Raw genomic sequence first — 18,937 nt, forward strand, 5'->3', positions numbered from 1 at the left:
ACCCTTTTTTATCTGTTGTAATTTCTGCTTCCAGCCAGAGTTCACCAGAGAGCCTCTCTGCGTGTTTCGGGTGCTCTAGTTTGTTGCATAAATAGTACTGGAGAGGCTGCCCTTTGGGTGAAGAAGACAATTTGGAAACAAACAAACAAACAGCAAAGCTGCTGAAGTGCTGATATATTATTTTCTCCATTGTTTATCCTTATTAGGATACTGCATCAGTTGAAATTTCCAGTTATCAAGGGCTGCCTCACATACAGTACAGTGCAGTTGTCTAAATGTCTAAAGAAAAATTAAGCATGTATGTGTGTGTCTATATCTATATCTATAATCACAGAGTTATATTAACATATAATTGTATTTTATTGTAATACTAAGCCTTTCCCTCTTTTTTCACAGTGAAATGGCTGATAATCCATACATGATTTCGGTGCCCGCAAATGCATTCCAAGGGCTATGCAACGAATCCCTTAGCCTGTATGTTGTTGTTCTCTCTTCCTCCTTTTTGTTTCAGTAGTTGTGAAGCAGTAGTTCAGCCTTAATGAGTAATGCTAACATAAGAAAATAGTTGTCAGTTGGAAAGATGACGGGCAGAGCAGGCAATGGGGGGATATGTTTGGGAGAGGGGCCACTGTTTCGCAAGCCCTACTGAGCTTTCCCCTGCCAAGGCAGTAAGTAGCCAGTTTGGAATTTTACCCCGAGTTGTTTATTTCTTAAATGTTACATCCCATTGGTTTCAGTGGGAAGAAAAATAAATAGGCCAAGATATAATGGAATTTCATATAATGCCATCAAAACCAAAAATATATAGGTGTTCAAATGCTAGTTAGGGGAAAGTATACCTTTGCAGTGGGGAGCAATGGGAACAAGCATTCCAGCGCCATGAGACTAAAGTAAGTTAGGACACAGTGTGCATGCAAAAAGGAAAAAAGCCTAGTTGCAGTTGCATCACACCAGCTAATCTATTTTTTGTTTGTTTACAGAAAGTTATACAACAATGGGTTCACAAAGGTTGATGCCCATGCCTTCAATGGAACAAAGTTAGATTCTGTGTAAGTAATCAATAATACTTACCAATTGCATCATGCTTTCAGGTATCTAAAGAATATTGGGTGCATTATCTAGTTGCACTCCTTACAGCAACTCTATGAGGTAGGTCAGTGCCATTATCCCGTTTATTTCTGATGGGGGAACTGAAACTGAGCGAGTTTGGCTTGCCAAAGACCAGCTAGTGTGTTTATAGCAGATGTGCAATTCGAAACTGTTACTTCACGATTCATTGCTCAGTCTCTTAAACACTTTACCACACCAGGTTCAATTAAACACCTAACGACTTCAAAAAGTTTTCAATTTGGGTGAAACAGCATCTCATAGGACTTGTGCACATTTGAGATGGGTCTGGCTATGTTTTCTCCATTCAGATTTTAGCTCATTTCTTCACACTGAAGGCAGACAGATGCCAACAACAAGTTTACACACATGCCCATTTGCAGCTGAAGTTGAAATTAAATTGCTTATTCCCATCCATACTGGTAAATGCTCCCTTTTGTCTTTGTCTTCCAGTTTGTTTGTTTGAATGTGTTAATTTTGCACAAACAGGGCAGGTGTGCAGGAGTCTGCTAAGCAGTACTCACATCTTAAAAAATGAAAAATAATCAGCGAGCAAATTCCACAATAGCAAGCATCTGGGACTGAACTCCCAGTTCAACAAAAGCTTGCATGCGCTTAATTTAGGTTCAGTCCTGAAACGACAGGCATTTCCCATTCTAAAACACGAAGATGGTTGTGCAGTAATTTACAGTGAAATCAATAGGAAATAAATGAGGCAAGGAGATTTGGAGAAATTGTTTTTCATTTTTCCAGGTTGTTTGGATTTTTTAATAGCTAATTTATTAGGGGGAAACACACAGCACAAAAAAATGAAGAGGAAAAGAGAACAAAACAAAGAAATTGTGTGTTTAGAAACAAATAAAACGGCTGCAGTTGTGCAGTTGAACAAACTGACAACGCCTGGAAGGCCACATTTCCCTCATCCCACTATATGGCATTGGGGGGAAAAGAGGGGGGGTTCTTTGTTCCCAAAAATACTTTCTCAAAAAGTCTTTAAACTATAAGGGCTGTTTAGAAAGTATGAGTTAAAAGCTACAAAATTTGATTGTTTCCTAATTAAATTACCATTGTTGAGTGAAATAAAAATATAGATGCACATGAGGGTACCATGGTGATGATGATGATTAAAATAGCTCCCTTTTCAAGCTTTTTCAGGGCCTTAGAAAATCCTCTGGCTGCAATGGAACTAAACCTCTTGGAACCTCCATTTCATACTATTTGAAACAAAACAGCCACACCTCATCTGAAAATCTGACTTTGTGCTCACCATGAGTAACTTGTGTTTTTGAAAAGGAACTCATGTTTTTACAAGCTGGTCATTTCCAGGCACCTGTAGAAACAAAGTATAAATCTCCTTTAACAGAATACTCAAGGCTAGCTTTAATCTAAGTGCTAACCTAAACACTCAGGCTACATAATTGTGCTGTAGTCTTAGCAGATCATGCCAAATGAATAAGCAAAAAATCACTGCTTGCTGTGCAGTTGATTCTATTCTTTGTAGGTGTGCACACTTATTTTTCCTTACTTCTTCATATGCACACACACATATACAAAACTGCTGCCAGTCAGTGTGGACAACATTAGACTAGATGGAGCAATGGCCTGACTCATTATAAGGCAGCTTCCTGCATTCCTAACCCTTTGCAGCACCGAACTACATGACAAATGTCCCATCCGGTTTAGCCTAACTTTTCTTGGTACAAAATAAAAAAATTCCTTAAGTAGCACCTTAAAGACCAACTAAGTTTTTCTTGGTACAGTATAACAAAATTAAAAAAAATCCTTCCAGTAGCACCTTAGAGACCAACTAAGTTTGTCATAGGTATGAGCTTTCGAAAGCTCATACCTTTCGAAAGCTCATACCTATGACAAACTTAGTTGGTCTCTAAGGTGCTACTGGAAGGATTTTTATATTATTTTGTTTTGACTGCGTCAGACCAACACGACTACGTACATGTAACTAGTTTTCTTGGTATGTCACATGAATTTGCTTACAAGCATTTTTGTAGTATCATTTTTATCCCTTCTGTGGACTATACTTTATTTTATTCTTTTTTTAAAGAGCTCCTATTTGGAGGAGGTGAACTGTATGGTGCTTAAAAATATAGCATAAATGTGAACTATAAATTGGCATTGAAAAATTGAGCCCCACAAGTATCTTTCTCTTACCTTAAAATAAACTCTTGTATCACAGACTGGTGTGTCATCATGAGTGACAACTGCCTGGAAAAGGAGACAATTCACATACACTGGAATCTAAAATCACCATATAGGATTACACACCATCTTTCCTTTCAGAAATAATAAACTCCACTAGCACTTGATGCTCCATAGCTTCGGTCAAACATATGAATGACAGTACTAATATGAAAAAAAAATGGGGAGTGCAGGTTTTTTTTGTGAGGAGAGAGCAAGCCAAAAGCCACAAGGCATGCTTTTCAAGTTCTTTTTTTGGTGTCTCTTGATGTGCTAGAAATGTTTAAAAATATGGTAATGCTAGGTAATTCCAGCACGAATTCTGATTAGCTTCATTGGCTCAGGGACTCGCAACTAAAACAAACTGCTTTAGCATTTTAGTAATGGATTCTAAAATAATGAAGACATGCCCTGACAGCGAAATTTATTTTTGAAAGTGTAATTCTAGAAGCTTGGTTGGTTGGGTTGTTGCTTACACAAAGTGCTTTTAAAGTGAAGTGGAAAGAAGGAAGCTAAAGAGTTGAGGACTCTAAATTAGGTATAGCTTGGGGTGTAAGTGAGACACAGGTATGTGACTTGGACTTTTCCATTGACAAACCAGTCTGAAAGCTTTCCCCATTCATCTGTTTGGCTGCATATATATTTAAAGCATGTCTCCCACCCCACATTTTGGGAACTGTTGTTGTTGTTGTTTAGTCGTTAAGTTGTGTCCGACTCTTCATGACCCCATGGACCATAGCACGCCAGGCACTCCTGTCTTCCACTGCCTCCCGCAGTTTGGTCAGACTCATGTTGGTGGCTTCGAGAACACTGTCCAACCATCTCGTCCTCTCTCGTCCACTTCTCCTTGTGCCCTCCATCAGGGTCTTTTCCAGGGAGTCTTCTCTTCTCATGAGGTGGCCAAAGTATTGGAGCCTCAGCTTCACGATCTGTCCTTCCAATGAGCACTCAGGGCTGATTTCCTTCAGAATGGATAGGTTTGATCTTCTTGCAGTCCATGGGACTCTCAAGAGTCTCCTCCAGCACCATAATTCAAAAGCATCAATTCTTCGGCGATCAGCCTTCTTTATGGTCCAGCTCTCACTTCCATACATCACTACTGGGAAAACCAAAGCTTTAACTATACGGACCTTTGTTAGCAAGGTGATGCCTCTGCTTTTTAAGATGCTGTCTAGGTTTGTCATTGCTTTTCTCCCAAGAAGCAGGTGACTGCTGTCACCATCTGCAGTCATCATGGAACCCAAGAAAGTAAAATCTCTCACTGCCTCCATTTCTTCCCCTTCTATTTGCCAGGAGGTGATGGGACCAGTGGCCATGATCTTAGTTTTTTTGATGTTGAGCTTCAGACCATATTTTGCGCTCTCCTCTTTCACCTTCATTAAAAGGTTCTTTAATTCCTCCTCACTTTCTGCCATCAAGGTTGTGTCATCAGCATATCTGAGGTTGTTGATATTTCTTCCGGCAATCTTAATTCTGGCTTGGGATTCATCCAGTCCAGCCTTTCAAACGATGAATTCTGCATAGAAGTTAAATAAGCAGGGAAACAATATACAGTCTTGCCGTACTCCTTTCCCAATTGTGAACCAATCAGTTATTCCATGTCCAGTTCTAACTGTAGCTTCTTGTCCCACATAGAGATTTCTCAGGAGACAGATGAGATGATCAGGCACTCCCATTTATTCAAGAACTTGCTGTAGTTTGCTGTGGTCGACACAATCTGGGAACTGTAGTTTACCTTTATTGAGGCACAGTTCCCAGCACTCTTAAACTATAGCTCCTAGGATTGTTGGGGAAGGGGGAATGTGTTTGAAATGTATAGTACCTACAGAGAAATGCCTCTACTGAATATACATGCACTGTGTTCCTAAATTCCTTGTGCCTCCCTCTCCTAAAAGAGATTTTGCCAATTTGGTCCTCCTCTCGAACCAGATGTTCATATATTATGTACAATTTTTTGTTATCACAGGAATGTTGCCTTAGCAAAAAGCTTTCTGCCTTTTCCCCCTGTTCCATTCTGTCTTCATAGTCTTGAACTTTGTCACATTATTGTTTGGAAGCTGAGTTGGTCTGCACTCTGCTCTGGCTTCAACTTGTCTTCTTGCGCAGCAAGAATTAGGAAAAATTCTGATGCTTCTTTGGTCTATCCCAGCTCTGCTTTCATTTTGGCACAGTTTTCCAGCTCCGGTCTTAGAAAACTGACCAGGTTTCAGGCTTTCTCAAGGCTTGGATTTTCAACATCTGATCATTGGCCGCTACCTGAGAGAGGCTGGAATGCCGATTTTGGATGGCCCTGTTATTTTGACTCATGCTACAGCAACCTGATGGGTGCCTGCTATCGTTTTATGCCCTTCCAGATAAGAAAACAGGAGAAGAAAGATGGATTTGTTGCATTCCAAACACAACAGATTGAACATAGTTCCAGGTTCGGAAGGACCACTTGTGGAGCTCAAAAAAAGGAGCAGAGAGAAATTGCATTTCAATCCTTGTGGATATGACCACAGAGCCACAAGTGTCTGTTTTTTCGGGGAGGGCGGTTGGTCTTTAGGTTATTAGTTTTGTGTAGCTTGAAGGCCCAGGTAGAGGTTGCTGGGGAGACAGGCAGCGATTAACGGAGAGGTGTTTCAAGGGTAGAGCTGTATGTGCCGCATGATTTGCCCTGTACCTCCTCCTAAGCCAGTGATGGCGAACCTATGACACGCGTGTCAGACGTGACACGCAGAGCCCTCACTGCTGGCATGCACCCCATTGGTCCATTCGCGCTGTTGTTGTTTCCCCCCCCATTTGTTCTCCTGCTCCTCCTCACGCTACAGCTTGTCTCCGCTGTTAAAACCCAGGTCCTTTTTTGTTGTTGTTGTTGTTGCTGCTGGTAGCCAGAGATGGGTTTTTAACCCTTTCTGTGCTGTTTTTTCTGGCGCTTTGGCAGACTATGATTGGGTGTAACAGCATTCATTTTTAACCCTTTCTGTGCTGTTTTTTTGGCGCTTTAGCAGACTATATCGGTGCTGCGCATTAGTTCCAGCAAAGGTATTATTCGTCATTTATTTCTGTTCTCTCCCCCCCCCCAAGCGCAGCAGCTTTGGGACATCCCCCAAAAAAGCAAAGCAACTTTTGCACCCCCGAAAAAAACCTCCAAAACTTTGGTCAGCAGCTCCCCCAAAAAAGCTCAACAACTCTGGGCACTTTGTGATAAATAAGGGGTTTTGGTTTAGTTTGGTTAAATAGTTAGTTTTTGGTTAATTAAATACAGTTACGTATGTATTACAATTATACATTTTTGTTATTTAAACTATAAATATCGTGAAATTATTGTTTTTTTCTCGAAGTGACACACCACACGAGTTATACTCGGTTTTTTGGCGAATTTTGACACACCAGGCTCAAAAGGTTGCCCATCACTGTCCTAAGCTATCCTGCTGCCTTAAATAATTTTGGAGTATGCTGCCCCATGCTGAAGTAAGGCTCAGCTGGCAGTATAGTTGGCTTCTGTAAATGGGATTGGAAGGGGACACTATCTTGTCCTTCATCCCAGGCCTCAAAATGCCTCGAGTCAGCCCTTTAAGGAAATTCAAAATATCTGAACAGCCACATCAAATAAATACTTGACATGGACGCTAAGCTCCATTTGACTATTTTGAGCACTGATAGGGCCCGTTCACCATTTACATATATCACTGACGAAAAATGTGATGAGAAAAGAATAAGAGAATGTTCTTTCTGGCATGGAGTGGGGGGGGGCGCGTTGGCTGGCTGGCTGGCATCCATCTGTCTCAGGTGACAGTGGAGGAATGAGCCTTTGGGGATGACGTCAAACTCTTGGAGGGTTGCATAGCCCACTGTGGCTGTAGATAGACCTGTTTTGTTGCAGATGGGGCAGATGAAGGCGTCCGGTTGTGCTGCTACAGGTGCACCAGGGTGTTTCTTCTCTCTGTGCTCCTCTCAGTGGTCATTCTTCCTCTGGTCACTGCTGCGGATACACAACTGTGGATACACAACCTGTCTGTCTGTTTGTCTCCAGGCACTGTGGTTATCTGTAGGGGATTCCTGCACGGCAGGGTTGATATTGCCAGCCTTCATGTCACCTTTATGACGCAGAGGTGGTCTGCCAAAAAAACCATTGTGAAAGATGTGGGCAGCTCCTAAGTAACAATCCTTCTCCAAAACCAATTTGGTTTGATCTTCTAACCCTCATAGAAAAAGGCTTTTATCATAGAAGACTATTTTAAGCCATTCAATCCCCTAATAATAATAATAATAATAATAATTCCTCAGATCAAAGAAGCAAAACAAGGTCAGAGCCTTTTCAGAATATGTGTAAGATTTAGAAAGGCAGATAGACAGGATAATCTGTCTACCACTCGGAGCTTCCCACCCCCCCATTTATTTTTGCACCTACTTATGTGATGCTCATGCTATAGGTAACTAGACAAAAGAGGCCAAACTTGTGTGCGTGTGCACATATGCTTGCTTGCGCAGGCAGAAGACCATCTGCACAGACCATCTTCCACATCTTTACTCACAAATGTTCCTCCTTGCTGTAAATGGAAAGGAGAACTCCCCCCACAGGGAGCACAGACAAGGGCCAAACTAGACAGTCCCTTAAACGTCTGTATGCCTTTTAGCATGTTTTGTCTTTCTTTCTTTATTAATCATCTTTAACATTTATTAAAATAAGTTCTCTAGATGTTGTACCAACAAAAACATAACAATAAAATGAGTTAGCAAGAAAAATCCTTTTGGATGCTATTAAAAGAAAAGGTTTAAGCAACTGAAATCCATTAACATCAGGAAATCCTACATTCTGGCTCATAGATGTTGAAGTTGGCAGCTGTCATTGCAGCCCCTCCTTGTTAAGGCATTGTTATGAACGTGCCATTGGTTTGAAAGTCTGTGTTGCCTTCTTGTAGGAACCAAGTTTCCAACTGAAATCCAAAATATCAGAGAAGAAACTTGTAAAAACAACAACAACAATTATTCACCTTCCATTGATTTTTAGTTTTCAAGGCAGAAATGTCTTCTCATACTGTACTTCATTCTAGCACACCAAACTTCCCATCCATACGTTAGTTGTCTAACGTTTCTGTTTAATGTTTTTAATTTGCAAGGGCTTTTGTTTGCTTGTTTGCTTGTGTGTGTGTGTGTGTGTGTGTGTGTGTGTGTGTGTTTTTAAAAAAACAGCACCACATTTAATCTTTCTAAGGCACTTACTAACTTCAGGCACACTCCAGTTTTTGTATTGTTGGAAATTTTAAAATCCATAAAGCCACAGAAAAAAGCAATGCCACTGCAACTTTATATATGAAGAACTTTGGGTGCTTCCAGATAAGAGTCCAGATTTTCTTAACATCTTGTTGCCCTTATCTACATTGACTCCCCCCCCCTTCTAATTCTCATCTCTTTCCTTAATCACAATAAGAAGCGCCCCCGCCGTTCTACTAAAAATGCAAACATTTCTTGCACATTGTATACACATTATGACACACGTTATTATATTATTTGCAGTTTTCCTAAGTGCTCAATACAAGTGGAACTAATTTTTATTGTTGATCAGGGATCTCATAATCCTGTTCACTGGTGATCCATTGCCATGCCATTTCTGCATCTCAAAAAGAGAGTTTCTCACCTTGATTGACAGATTATACATTCATTATTGCTGGAGATTATTTCTGCAGCACTGGGAGGACTGGGGAAGATTTTCCCTGGGAGTGAGTACTTGAGCATCTGAATGCTTTGCTTCCTCCCCTGGGTTGCTTGTTTCTTGAGATACTCAGGTCACTGGTTCCTTGAATATTAGAATCAATGCCTATTGAAGACATTGCTCCTTCAGCAAGCCTTTTAATATGATTTTTCTAGTCTGAATCTTTTCTGGAATTGTTTTTTTTTAAAAAAAAAATATAAGGTTTTTATTGTTTTAACACCTGTTGTTTTAGGTTGCTGGATAGAACGATCCCCCCTCTCCTCCTTCTGACCACTGTTCTGGGAGTTATCCTGACACACACACACCAACCAATTTTGGGGGGCAAAGGGGTATAGCTGCTGGTGAGGCTCCCTAGGGGAATCCTGTCCAAAGGCTTCAGTGGATGTTCTATTAGGAGCCGCTTGATGAAGAAAGTGGGCCCGATATTCAGCATCAACTGACCTAGCTTCCCAGTCTGACTTTTTTTTTTACTTTTTACTATTCCCATACAATTAAATCTCTTAAAATATAAGATACTGCTATCAGCTAATTATTGGTGCTATCTTTCCCCTTGCAGGTATCTGAATAAGAACAAATATCTGAGAGTTATTCATGAAGATGCTTTTTTGGGTGTGCAGAGTGGTCCAAGCCTACTGTGAGTAAGAGCGAGCAGAGATACCTTGAAATTATAGCATTGTTATTTAATAGTACTCTAAGCATCCTCTGCTGGTTGTTTCACATAATGTGTCTTTCGTGACAAGGGCACTTCACAACCAAAGGAACAAGCACAGCAGATAGTTGACTCAACAACAGATAACACTCAACAATCGCTTCTACAGCTCTGGATACCCTGCACAACAATCTGTTCCCAGGTCCACACTCAATGGAGCAGTTTCTGCACCAGGGGACCGCTTCTGCTCCACCAGTTTATGTACTTGCCCCAATGAGCTTCGTGCATGCAAGCAGAGGCTGCGCCGGCATGGGAGCTTCCTCTGCTCATCCCTTTTCAGTCCCCTCTTGGTTCTAGGAGACAGTAGTGCAGGAGAAGGCGGGGAAGCACCTGGCCCTCCACTTGCCTGACTTGCCTCTTTTCCTCTTATCCCAACTCATCCTCTGCTCCACCCTCCATCTTTGACGCTTCCCCTGCCTACGATTCTTGCCTCCTGGCCGGTACAGTTCCCCACAAATCACTGGTCTTGCCTCCCGTGTCAGACTTCATCCCTCCTTCCCCTGGTGCACACTCGTCATCTTCTCACAGTCCCTGACATTTCGCTAGTAATGGTAGTGCCAAACTCATGAGCCAGCCTGCCTGTTCTAATCTGAGGCTGTACTTGGTGCCCTACTGACACTGAAAGTTGGTTTAGCTGGAATATGGTACAGAATATAGCCTTTTTGGTTTCACCCTGCTTTGTATAACTGCTTGCCTCAAGAAGCCTGGTTGTTGTTGTTATTATTATTAAAATGCATATACCGCCCTATACCCATAGATCTTGGCTGTTCCCAACATAAAAGCACAATATAAAAAACACATAATAAAAATAAGAACAGAGGCTACCCGATCACCCCCCCTGTCCACAACACATCCCTCTGTTGGCTTTTTGATGCTCCATTAAGACTTTTCTTTTCACCGAGCTTTTGGGCTGATAGGTTTGTATTCAGGTAAGCCCTACCTGTAGTGTTTTATATCCCACCCCCAGAAAAGGAGAGGCTTGACATGTATTCCCAGGGTTCACACGCAAATAATCGGCGGGTCTCCAGCATCTCTAACCATTGGCCAACCTGAGTAGGGTTGGTGAGAGTTGGAGTCCAAAAAGCACATCCCTGTTATAGAAGATGTTTGCCTTGATAAGGGCAGACTTGCACACTTCCAAACAGTGGTTACAGAGGCTTAGTGTTAACGCAAGTTCATGGGGACACAGGAAGTTGCCTTTTACCAAGTCAGACTGGTAGCCCACCAAGGTGAGTATTGTCCGACTGGCAGTGGCTGTCCAGGATTTCAAACAGGGGACATTCCCAGCCCTACCAGGAGGTGCTGGGAATTGAACCTGGGATCTTCTGCATGCAAAACAGTTGCTCTGCTAGTGACCTGTGGGCCTTACGCCATCCCTCTTTCTGTAGCTGAGGCAAGTGCCATTGATTACATTGCTGTGTTTTTCAGTCACCATGCTCCAGCCTCAGAAATAAGCAACACAGCAGAAGGGACCTAGTCACCGGTTCTCTTCCAGCCTCAGAAGAACGATTACGCACTTGCTGCTCTTCGCATAATGAGATCTTGGCTAGGATTCAGAGGCCCAATCGGCATAATCTACCAACTGTGTCAGCCAGCACAGCTGCCTAAGTTCCAAACAAAAGAGCTCAAGTTCTGGACAAGTTGAGCAAAAACAAAACGAGGTTCATGATTTGATCACCTTTTGTAGCATGCACTGTTCCAAATTCAACCAAAATATTAACTCTTTGGGCACAAGGGGAAAATTTCATCCAATGTTAAAAATAAATGGAGAGAGTTTGCAGTTAGCGATTTGCCAACTCCTGAGCCTTCCCTTCCCAGAGGAGGCTTCACTTTCATCCTGAGGTTGGCTGTGAGAAATATGGAAAAACAAGGTATAATGATTATTACAGACCTATTCTGACCCACGGACCCTTTCTGCTAATCAGGTCATGACATATTTAATAGGATTAAAGGCATTTATTTTAAACAGTCTTACTCTATCTTTGCTGTATATCTTGCTGTGTTAAAATCACTTTACTGTATATTTTTGCTGTATTCAAACCTCCTGGTTTAAGATCAGACCTAAATCTGTCTCAGGTTAGCTCATGTTCCACAAAGCTGGGAAAACTCAATCTAAGGCCTTAGCAGACAGGCTCTGTGATAAGCAATGATGTTGTGCAGTGTCACACTTGTCCTCCATGCTTCCACACTTTTGCTTGGCCTTTCGGACCCAAATCCAAATGGGGAGGATAAAGGGTAGAAATTTGATCTCGCTGCCCGCCATGCTGCCATTTGCCCTCTCCCTTGCTATGGTGGCAAAGGATCAAGCCTCTTTTGCTGCCAAAATACTTTTTTTTTCCAGGAAACTGGATGGTGAGAGGGCCCTGAGTTAACCACCAGGCATCTTGTTGGGTTCGCCAAGCAGAAGGTTAGCTGTAGACACTTCCCAATCAGTCAATTCAAATGGCCTCTCCTCTGTGTTCCCAGAGCTTGTGTCCATGCACTTCACCCTGCTGCTAAGGATGTGTCTGGGCCAGTTTTAGGGATTTGGGGAAAGAGGCGCAGAGTAAGTTATTCTGACGCCCTGCTGTTTTCAGCAAAGATCTGAGGTCCCAACTTTCAGTGGGAATACACCTTCCCCCATTTTAGTCCTGAGCATGTTTGCACAATGACTTAACGTAAGAAGTGATCAGTGGTGGCTGTTAGAATTGGTAGGGTCGAAGGCAGGGAGACCAACAGACTGAGGTTGGTGGGGCCATGCCCTATTTGCTCAAATGAACCAGCCTCGGCCCTGGGAGAGATAGATGAAGTCTGCATTGCTCTTCAGTGTCATTCATAAACTGACCTACTGAACCTATCTGAGGGACCAGCACTCAATGCAAGATGTGTTTGCCATGCAGCACTTTCCAGATCCAATCCCTGATCTGGAAAACAACTTTAGGTAACAGGGTGGGAAAGTACAGTGGTACCTCGGGTTAGGAACTTAATTTGTTCTGGAGGTTCATTCTTAACGCGAAACTGTTCTTAACCTGAGGTACCACTTTAGCTAATGGGGCCTCCCGCTGCCGCCACACCGCTGCTACTGCTGCACGATTTCTGTTTTCGTCCTGAAGCAAAGTTCTTAACCCGGGGTACTATTTCTGGGTTAGCGGAGTCTGTAACCTGAAGCGTCTGTAACCTGAAGTGTCTGTAACCCGAGGTACCATGGGATTAGGCATCTTAACATGTTAGGATGTGATCATCTTCATTGGCTTTGATTAAATACGTGCTGCTTAGTCATTAATTTTCAGTTATGTGTTCATTATCTATTTTATGGCTTCTTTTTTTTTTAAGAGCACAGTGGTGGTGCTGGCGATTGTTTTGCAGGTGGCTGGTGTTCCTTAAGCAGCTTTCAACGCTGCGCACCTTGCCGACTCTTTTCCATAGCAGCAACATGTAATTGTTTTCAGATGTTGTTGCCCGAAATAGGGAATGCTGCAATGAATTTGTTTCTAGCATCCGATATACTGAGATCATAGATCGGCATTTATGAAAATATATGCATACCAAAATGGTTTCTTGACAATCTGCTTTGTGTTACTAAGTTGCTTCAGCATCAACTAGATTGGCTCTTGCAAGGAAAATGCAGAGTACCAAATTTCAAAATATGAAAGCTGGCAAAACTTTAAATGTGCAGTCCATCTGAAATCCATTTTTTCCATGCTTGGTATTGAGAACGAAAGCAAATAGCTGTTCGTGGTCATGGTTATTATACTTTATTATGTTTTCCTCATTTAAGTGTTAGGGGGATGCAGCATTGACAGAGCATTCCTACCAGAGGGTTGGGGGACTTCTGACACTGGAGGATCTGAGATAAGCTTGAGTCCTTCTTGGGGGCATCTCATAGGCATCTGACTGGTCATTGCAAGTCTAGGATGCTGGACTAGGTAGGCTTTAAGGCCTGATCTAGCAGCTCTTTTATGTACTTACCATGTTTTTCCATGTATAAGATGCCCCCATGTATAAGAGGACCCCTAGTTTTTTGAAGCCAAAATTAAGAAATCAATATTTTAAACATCAAACAGAACAACTTTGAGCTTTTTGGGGGCGGTCACATGAGCTTTTTTGATGGAAGTTGGCCAAAGTTGTTGAGCTTTCTGAGGGTTAGGGTTGCCATATTTCAAGAGCCCAAGCCTAGGCCGCCAGAACCTGAGCCTGAGCCTGAACCCCTGTGCATTCACCATCTGTGTTTAAGTCGACCCTCAATTTTTGACTTAAAAAAATTAGCAAAAAAATATCATCTTATACACGGAAAAATATAGTCTCCCCAAAGTCAAAATATAGTCTTCCCAAAATCCTGGCATCAGGAAACAGAGTAGAAAGGTGAGAGGAATGCAATTTCTGCTCTCATTTTCCCCCTTTCTAGATATTTATTTATTTGTTCGTTTGTTTATTTTACTGTGTATATTTCCCTTCAACTAATGAGTCCCAGCAACCCAGTCAGATGGGCAGAGTACAGTTGTTGTTGTTGTTGTTGTTGTTGTTGTTGTTGTTGTTGTTGTTGTTAATAAAAATAAAAATTTATTATTTATACCCCGCCCATCTGGCTGCGTTTCCCCAGCCACTCTGGGCGGCTTCCAACAGAAAAATGAAATTAAATAATTTATTAAACATTAAAAGCCTCCCTAAACAGGGCTGCCTTCAGATGTCTTCTAAAAGTCTGGTAGTTGTTTTCCCCTTTGACATCTGTTGGGAGGGCGTTCCACAGGGCGGGCGCCACTACCGAGAAGGCCCTCTGCCTGCTTCCCTGCAACTTGGCTTCTCACAACAAGGGAACCGCCAGAAGGCCCTCGGTGCTGGACCTCAGTGTCCGGGCAGAATGATGGGGGTGGAGACGCTCCTTCAGGTATCCTGGACCGAGGCCATTTAGGGCTTTTAAAGGTTGTTGTTGTTGTTGTAGCAGGAGCCCTGGAATGAATTCCTCCCGTAGTATTTACCCTATACATGAATTTTTACAAAACCTTCAGGCTGCATCTTCAAAGATGTTATTTGTTATTCGATAAAAGTTCCTGGAATACACTAGATGCTATACAAAAGTAATACAAAGTAAAATGAGCATGCCCTGCCGAAAGTCTGAGCTCAAAATCTAAAACACACACAGACACACACACAGACACACACAGAATAAGTGAAGAAACTGCATTGGGTGCTTCCCAATGGGGACCTTATATCCCAACCGCTCAGATCCAAATTTTCTGTGTGTACTTTTGGCAATATTAAAACACATTTCCGTTTTCCCATCCACACCACTGGATGGAGTTTGATAGCATGCAAAATTAAAAAAAAATTAACAGACATACTAGGAAGTTCAAAAGAGTGCAGACATGTGTTTTACTCACTGCATGTGCATCAAAATGTCAGTAACAGTATATTACTGATATTTTATTTGGAGTGTTACGTTTATGCTATGTTGTAGTGGATTGTAGTTTTTATATATTTCACTGCTTGTGTCTTCTAAGATTGCCCTAAGAAAATGTTTACCTTTAAATATAGTATGATAACTCCCCCAGGAATGGAGTTCTACCCCATTGGAGAAGGGTCAGAACCATTGCCCCCCCGCCACAGCTCCCGAGAGGGTCTCCCAACTCTCTGGGTCAGCTTTTATAGGGTGCAGGAACGGAAATGGGGACTCAACCAAAGTCACCTCCCTCGTGATCTTTTATGGGATCGACTTCCTTCCATAAACAGGAGGGCATGTTTGAATCCAAGTCAGATGCTGTAGGTGGCAAAATTGAGCGTAGTATGAAGGGAATAGTGAAAGGACAAAAACAAAATAATAAAAATTACATCATCAAGTTAAGTAGGGCATCAGTTGCTTAAATAAGTAGATTCAATAACACAGTAGAAGAGTTCAGAGATTATTTAATAAGGCACATTGTTTTTATACTGGATGAACTTCAGAATTTGTGAAAATTGTTACAGCCAAGGTTGTGCAGAAAAATAAAAATAATTTAAACCAGATGAAAACTCTGCTGCAAAAAGGGGGGAATTGAATTCTAATCTGTTTTATTAAACCTAAGTCTTTATAAATTTGATTTTGAGTTTGATGTTTGTTTCTCCTTAATTATATAATCACGTCATTGTTCTTTTTAAACTTACAATCAGTTTTATTTACTTTTACTTTCTTCACATCCAGCAATCCTGCTTGGGGTTTCTTGGTTCCCCCCCCCCCTGGAAGATTATCCTTTTAGGCTGTGATCCTTTACGCACTTACTTGTGAATAAGTCCCATTGAAATCACTGGGGCTTACTACTGAGTAAGCAAGTATAGGATTTCACTGTCAATATACTCTAAATCTATACAAATGAGAGAGAGAGGGAGAGGGAGAGGGAGAGAGAGAGAGAGAGAGAGAGAGAGAGAGAGAGAGAGAGAGAATATATATTTTTGTTTACCAATAAGAGTTTTAATTAAATCACCCATCAGTAATCGTGGTTCACATCCTTGAAAATTCAAATGGTGTTACCTTCTAGAGCAGGCATGTCCAACAGGTAGATCGTGATGTACCAGTAGATCACTGGATGTCTGTGGTAGATCCCTAGTAGATCACTGGCTCCCCCCGAAGAAACTCAACAACTTTGACTCCCCTAAAAAAGTTCAAACCCCAAAGAAATGGGGCTTTCCTTCCCCCTAAAAAAGCCCTACAACTTTGACCTGAACCCTCAAAAGGGGGATAGATCACTGCCAGTTTTTAACTCTGTGAGTAGATCACAGTCTCTTGGGAGTTGGCCACCCCTGTTCTAGAGCATTATGACTGCCAGAACTTACTATATCAAACAGATATTGAACAAATGAACCTTTGAGGGGGCACAACCAAGCGCCCCAACACAGATGGGCAAGGAGTGAGTGCACATGCAGGGGCTGGTCTACTATGAAATGAATGAAGTTTAAGTTTCATGGCCCCCAATCCAGGAGGAGCCCCAGAAGCAACTTTAGTTCACACACTGCTTGAAAATTTTGTGTCTCGTAGACCCACTTTGAGTGGCATACCTCAAATTGATTAATTATTTGTTGTATACATTTCAACAATCCCAAAATTCGACAGTCGGTAGGACAGATGTTGTAAAGATATGCTGATCTGTCATGGAACAACCTCACTGAAGAAGATAACAGTGGTTACCCAGCGCTTATTGCGGGCAGCAAAGGGCCCCCACCCATGACCGTTCAAGCTTCAGGGCCACCACTGAAATGTAGGTCCACCACTGAACCAATGTTTCCGAAAGAAATGCCTGTATTTAGGGGGGGGGGGAGGCGCGTATATAATGAAAGCTAAAACGCTCAAAGTTGCACCCCCTCACATTCCACCACCATGAAATCATGGAATTGAAAAGGAATTGCTTGTTTCTGAAGTCCCATTTTGAATTCTGCTTGACACCTGGCGTCCCTAGAACCAGCCTTGCAGCCTTTGTAAAAGATACTTGAGAAAGCATCCTTTTAATATTACATCACCTGGTTTGCTCATCTGATTAATCCTAGCGGGGTTATTCTTTTACTGGCTCATGTATGAAAGCACCTTAAGAAAAGTGACTTGAGAACTTTGGGTCCTTCTGAACCCTGAAGGATCTTGCAGCGGTATTACTTAAGTAGAGTTCTGTTACAGAGCTTCCGACAGGCACTCCATACTGGATTTAGCAGGATATTGATGTCATACTATCTAGTAGCTTTTAGTATTGTGAGGGACAGGGGATATCGCGAAGTCCCTCCCCTCCTGAGTTCAAGCCCGTCCCCGAGCAAAGGGGAAAGCAGGGAGAGTTCCGATTCCAGTGGGGAAGCAGGAAGTCGTGTCCGAGGCTCAGGCAAGGTAGAGGAGCCAGGGTCCCAGGTGGGACAGGAAGGGGCAAGTAAGGGGGGAAGACCCATCCCCCCAACTCCAGAATTACGCAGGAAGAGGAGGGGCAAGAGGATGGGTCTGCCAAAGCTTTTGTGTTGGAGAAAGACGCGCCAAAAGCCATTAGGAGGTTCTGAAACCGACTGACAACATCGCTCCGTGTAAATAGCAATGACTTGAGCACTGTAAATACGCAGCACCAATAAAAGAATAAAATGCAGAGCTGCGTAGGGTCGTTACTCTGAAGTAGTCCACTCCGGCCACTGTGACAGCAACCTCCTAATCATTTTTGGGCTACTTTGGAGTTGCCGGGATGAGCGTGTCAGAGGCGGAGAAGTGGCGGCAGATCGCTGAGCAAGCCCAGCTAGAACTGCAACAGCTGTCGCTGCAGGCGCAGGGAGAATTGAAGGCAGCTAAAGAGGAGACTAAGAAGGTCCAGGACGACCGGCTACAACTTGCGGAACAGGTGAGAGAGCTCCAGGAAAAAGAGCAGCATTTAAGGGCGGTGGCGGTAGACCTCCAAAACAAGCTGGATGCAGAGAAAAACAAGGCGGGAGGGGCACCCCAAGTCCAAGTGCTGCCAGGAAGGAGAGCCGGGACCCTAGTAAGCAAGTTCAATGGAGACCCGAAGGAGTTTCAGGGCTTTGAGACTGAGATTGTGTATGCTCTTGAGCTGCACCACGATGAGTTCCCTGATGATGAGCACAGAGTAGCGTTTATTGTGGAGCACCTTACAGGGGCGGCCAGGGAGTGGCTAAGACCGTTAATTGCAACAAGGAATCCTTGCATGAAGAATGTCAAACTATTTCTAGAAGGTTTGAAAACGATGTATTCGTCCGATAGTCATATGGACCAGACTAAGGAGGAACTTCATAATTTACGCCAAGGAAATATGACAGTTCGCGCGTATTGGGCGAAATTCACCATGCTGGTGCACAGATTGGGGTGGGATCTGGAGTCTGCCCCAATGCAAGCGGCGTTTTACTTGGGGTTGCATGAGGAGGTGAAGGATGAGCTCTCGAGAGGTCCAAAGCCCAGTAATATGGATCAACTGAGCAAAGCGGCTCTGGCGGTGGGGGTGAGGCAGGAATCCAGATGGAGCGACAAGCAAGCAACGCGCGCAAAGCGGGCTTGGTTCCCACGGTCGCAGGAGAAGCCACTCCCTCAACAACCCTTTCAAGCCACGCCTGGGGCCAGTCAGGACCAGGAACCCATGCAGATTGATAGCGCGCGCGCGCGGGCTTTTCAAACCCCAGCGGCGCCAAGACGCAAGGAGGGAAGGGGTGGGAATTGCTTTCTCTGCAACTCCCCCCAGCATCTCGTCAGAGACTGCCCACATCGCAGGGAGTGGCAAGGAAAGGCGGGAACGGTTGTGCCCTCCCCCACT

General features: G+C 43.0%; 1 protein-coding gene across 1 annotated transcript in view; it reads left to right on the forward strand.

Moving 5' to 3' along the window:
• Nucleotides 1-18,937, forward strand: part of TSHR (thyroid stimulating hormone receptor) — a 63,437-nt gene that overhangs the window by 25,374 nt on the left and 19,126 nt on the right. The window contains exons 7-9 of the mRNA XM_035107835.3: nucleotides 397-474; nucleotides 981-1,049; nucleotides 9,555-9,632. Coding sequence (XP_034963726.2) covers nucleotides 397-474; nucleotides 981-1,049; nucleotides 9,555-9,632 — 225 coding nt within the window. The remainder of the gene's footprint in view (nucleotides 1-396; nucleotides 475-980; nucleotides 1,050-9,554; nucleotides 9,633-18,937) is intronic.

The sequence above is a fragment of the Zootoca vivipara genome, chromosome 1 (assembly GCF_965207765.1).
Source record: "Zootoca vivipara chromosome 1, rZooViv2.hap1.1, whole genome shotgun sequence".
Lineage (NCBI taxonomy): Eukaryota > Metazoa > Chordata > Lepidosauria > Squamata > Lacertidae > Zootoca > Zootoca vivipara.